This window comes from Trichinella spiralis, assembly GCF_000181795.1.
Source record: "Trichinella spiralis strain ISS 195 chromosome Unknown Scfld3252, whole genome shotgun sequence".
Classification (NCBI taxonomy): domain Eukaryota; kingdom Metazoa; phylum Nematoda; class Enoplea; order Trichinellida; family Trichinellidae; genus Trichinella; species Trichinella spiralis.
The window spans coordinates 1-3,765 of NW_003530191.1; the positions used below are offsets into that span (position 1 = coordinate 1).

The window sequence follows — 3,765 nt, forward strand, 5'->3', positions numbered from 1 at the left end:
CTGCCTATTGGTGGGTTCGCGTTTCGGTCGACCGAGACAAGTGATACGCGAGCATTTGGCTGCCCTATGGAGGGAGCCAGCGTGCCGCGAGATGTCGGCGCGGGGCATCCAGTCCCTGGTGGACGAAGTGACTAAACATCTGCGTTGTCTCACTGCTCTGGATAGAGATCCATTCGCCGGCCGTCTCCCCGCAAGCGAGGTCCTGATGCCGATGTTGCTGGACAAATTTCCCCCGGCGTTGATAAGGGCCTGGGACACCAACATCGGACCGGATGCAGCCGAAGAAGAGGACAACCTGCAGAAGTTTTTGGAATTCGCTCAGTGGCAGGCGAATCTGCTCGCCAAGTCGAATGGAGAAGAAGCGAAACCACCTGCAGTGAAGTCGGAACAACGGGCGCCCTCGTCGAAACCGTCGCGTTCCGACCGGAGATATGGGGATCGCATCAGATCAACTGCGGCGGCGTTGGCAGTGGTCGCCGCCAAGGGCTGCCCGTTCTGTAGTGGGGAGCACAAGGCGGAAGAGTGTGAGAAGTTCCTGCAGGCGGACCTGTCCAAGAGGAGAGACATGGTGCGGATCAAGGAAGTCTGCTTTCGATGTCTGGAGACCGGGCATATGGCGAAAGGATGCCGAGGAGGTCGACCCTGTGGAGAGGACGGATGCCGCCAGCTGCACCATAAATTACTTCACCCGTCACCGAGGTCGGAGTCAGCTCGGTCGCCGAGGTCCGAACGGGCCCGCCAGGGTCTCCTGGCTGCCCGAGGCCCCCCTGGGGGGTGTCTCCAAACGGTCCGCGCTCGAGCGTATGGGCCGGACGGGAATCATGTGATAGTAAATTGCCTCTTTGACACGGGGGCGGAGGTCTCTTTCATCCGGAAGGACGTGGCAGACGTCCTCGGACTCACCGGGCCCCATGAACGTTGTCGCCTCACCACACTCGGAGGTCGTGTAGGGCCGGAGCGTCGATGGAGGCGGGTAGAATTTCGGCTTGGAACAGCCGAGAGCTCAGGCCGTCGAGGCGTTGGCACTCTGGTGCAGGCACTAGTAATTCCCCGTGTTTGCGGAGAGGTCCAGAGGGCACCGGCGGAGTCCCCAGAGGGGACACCGGCACGGGCCGTGGCCGAAATGGGTCAGCGGCGGAGAGAGCCGCTTGTGGTCGATGTGTTGGTCGGCATAGACTACTATTACGAACTCGTGACCGGTCGCATTCGAAGAGCGACCGGTGGATCAGTGGCCGTGGAGACTCGCCTCGGCTGGATCACGTGCGGGAGAGCCGCCCGAAATCGGGCCTCGGAGGCCGGGGTCTTCCTTCTACAAGGCGAAGGTTCCAACGACGACGCTTTGCGGAGATTCTGGGAAATCGAGGCGCTGGGAATCACACCCACCGAAGACTCCGCTGCCGATGGAACAGCGGCGATGAAGAAATTGGAGGAGGAACTCCATCTGGACGAGGGGAGGTACTCGGTCGGCCTACCCTGGGTGCCCGGTGGACCGGCCCTCCCCAACAACTATTCTCACGCCCGACGCCGGCTCCTGGCATTAGAGCGGCGCCTGAGCACACGCGAAGAAGATCGCTTGCGGTACGCTTCAGTCATGAAGCAGTACTTCGACGAAGGCTGGGCGGAACCTGCGCCGGAGGCAAGCCCGCTTGGGCGGACGTGGTACCTTCCCCACCACGCGGTCTACCAGGGGGCGGGCGACGAGCGAAAATGTCGAGTGGTGTTCGATGGAGCCGCTCCGTATAAGGGGATCACACTGAACCGCCAGTTGGAAGCGGGACCGAATCTCCAGATTGACCTGCTGCGTGCAATTCTCTCCTTCCGCCGCCTTCGGGTAGGGTTGCAGGCCGACATCGAGAAGATGTACCTGCAAATCCGAGTGAGGGCTGAAGATCGAGACGCCTGCAGATTCCTTTGGCGGGATGACGAGCAGAAGATCCGCAAGTACCGCCTCACCCGGGTCTGCTTCGGACTGACCTGCTCACCCTTCCTGGCCATGGGGACCGTGCGGTTGCACGCCAACCAGAATCATGGGTCCGCGCCCCGAGCGGCCGAAGAAGTATTGAATAACATGTACATGGACGATTTAGCTACTTCTTGCGACTCGGTGGCGGACGCTCGGAGCTTGGTGGACCAGTTGTCGTCCTTACTGGCTTCCGGCGGGTTCCAGTTACATAAGTGGGCCAGCAATGAACCAGACGCCCTCCAAGACCTCCCACTGGAGAAGACCACGATGGGGGCAGGCGGCCGGCCCTGGAAGACGTTAGGAATCTATTGGGAGCGTAACGAAGACTATCTGACGTTTGTAAATCCCGAAAGGAGACGCCCGGAGGGAGGGGACACGAAACGACAACTGTTGAGCGTCGCGTCGGGTATCTTCGACCCGATTGGATGCTTGGCCCCATTCCTCGTGCGGGCAAAAATTCTCTTCCAATCGTTATGGGAGCGGGGGCTGGATTGGGACGAACCACTCCCAGAAGACGTCGAGAGACCTTGGCTTGCTTGGAAGAGTGAACTGGACGACCTCCCCCTCATCCGGCTGCCCCGGGCCCTGGTTCCCATACCTTTGGACCATGTGAAGCGGATCGAGCTTCATGCCTTCTGCGACGCCTCCGAGCGGGCCTACGGTGCGGTAGTCTACCTGCGGGTGGAACCCCTGTCTGGACCCGCGTGGGTGAGGTTAGCGGCAGCGAAGACCAGAGTCGCCCCAGTGAAGCGCCTGAGCCTCCCGCGGCTGGAGCTTATGGGGGCTCTCATGGCCGCGCGTCTGATCTGTTACGTTCAAGAGGCACTACGCTTAGATATACGCTCCATCTCGTGCTGGAGCGACAGCGAAGTCACGCTCGCGTGGATACAGTCGGCGGCCAGCCAGTGGAAGCCTTTCGTCCGGAACCGCGTGGAAGAGATCCAACAGCTAGTAGAACCGACCTGCTGGAGACACTGCCCGGGGAAGAGCAACCCTGCCGACGTGCTGAGCCGCGGAGCATCCTTGAAGGGACTCTCGAAGAACCGTTGCTGGTGGCAAGGGCCAAAGTGGCTCGCCGAGCCGATGGAAACATGGCCAAGGAAACGGGGCCAGTCTGAACGCAAACCTCCGTCTCCACCCGATGAGGATCGATCACCAACCCTGCTGATCTCGGTGGTGACTCACAACCCGGACCACGTTCTCGATCCAGGAAGGTACGGCGACATCGAGAAGCTGTTCCGGATCACCGCCCTCTGCCTCCGATTTGGGCACAACTGCGGCTCCGTATCTGAAGATCGGCGGACCGGACCCCTGACGGCCCCGGAGCTGGAGGCGGCTGAGCAGATATGGGTACGGATCGCCCAGAGACAAGGATTCCCGAAGGAGATCGAAGCGCTGAAGAGAAACGGCAACGTGCATGCCCGTAGCGAGCTGGGTCCACTAAACCCCTACCTGGACGCCGCGGGGACGCTGCGGGTTGGAGGTCGGCTGGGACAGTCCAGCTTACCGTTATCCGGAAGGCACCCCGCCCTCCTCCCTAGCGAACACGAGGTGACGCGAGGACTTGTCCTTCGCTGCCATCTGAGACAACTACCCGCAGGAGTTTTCCCCAGACACTGTTCGCGCTAAGGCAACGCTATTGGATTCCGCGGGGGGCGAAACCGCGTGAGGCAGGTGCTCCGTGGCTGTCTTCTTTGCCGCTGGGCTACGGGGCGGCCTCCCCAACCGAAAATGGGCAACTTACCTGCAACTATAGCGACTCCGGCGCCCGCCTTTGCCCATGTATGAATGAACTTCGCCGG

The 3,765-nt window shown here is 61.2% G+C and overlaps 1 protein-coding gene across 1 annotated transcript; it reads left to right on the forward strand.

Annotated features, from left to right (window-relative positions):
* Window positions 1-91: 91 nt before the first annotated feature.
* Window positions 92-3,439, forward strand: Tsp_13038 (zinc knuckle protein; the record flags this gene model as incomplete). Its single annotated transcript, XM_003368022.1, has 1 exon — window positions 92-3,439. A coding segment is annotated over exon 1 (3,348 nt), but the record flags the coding sequence as incomplete, so codon positions are not given.
* Window positions 3,440-3,765: the final 326 nt, after the last annotated feature.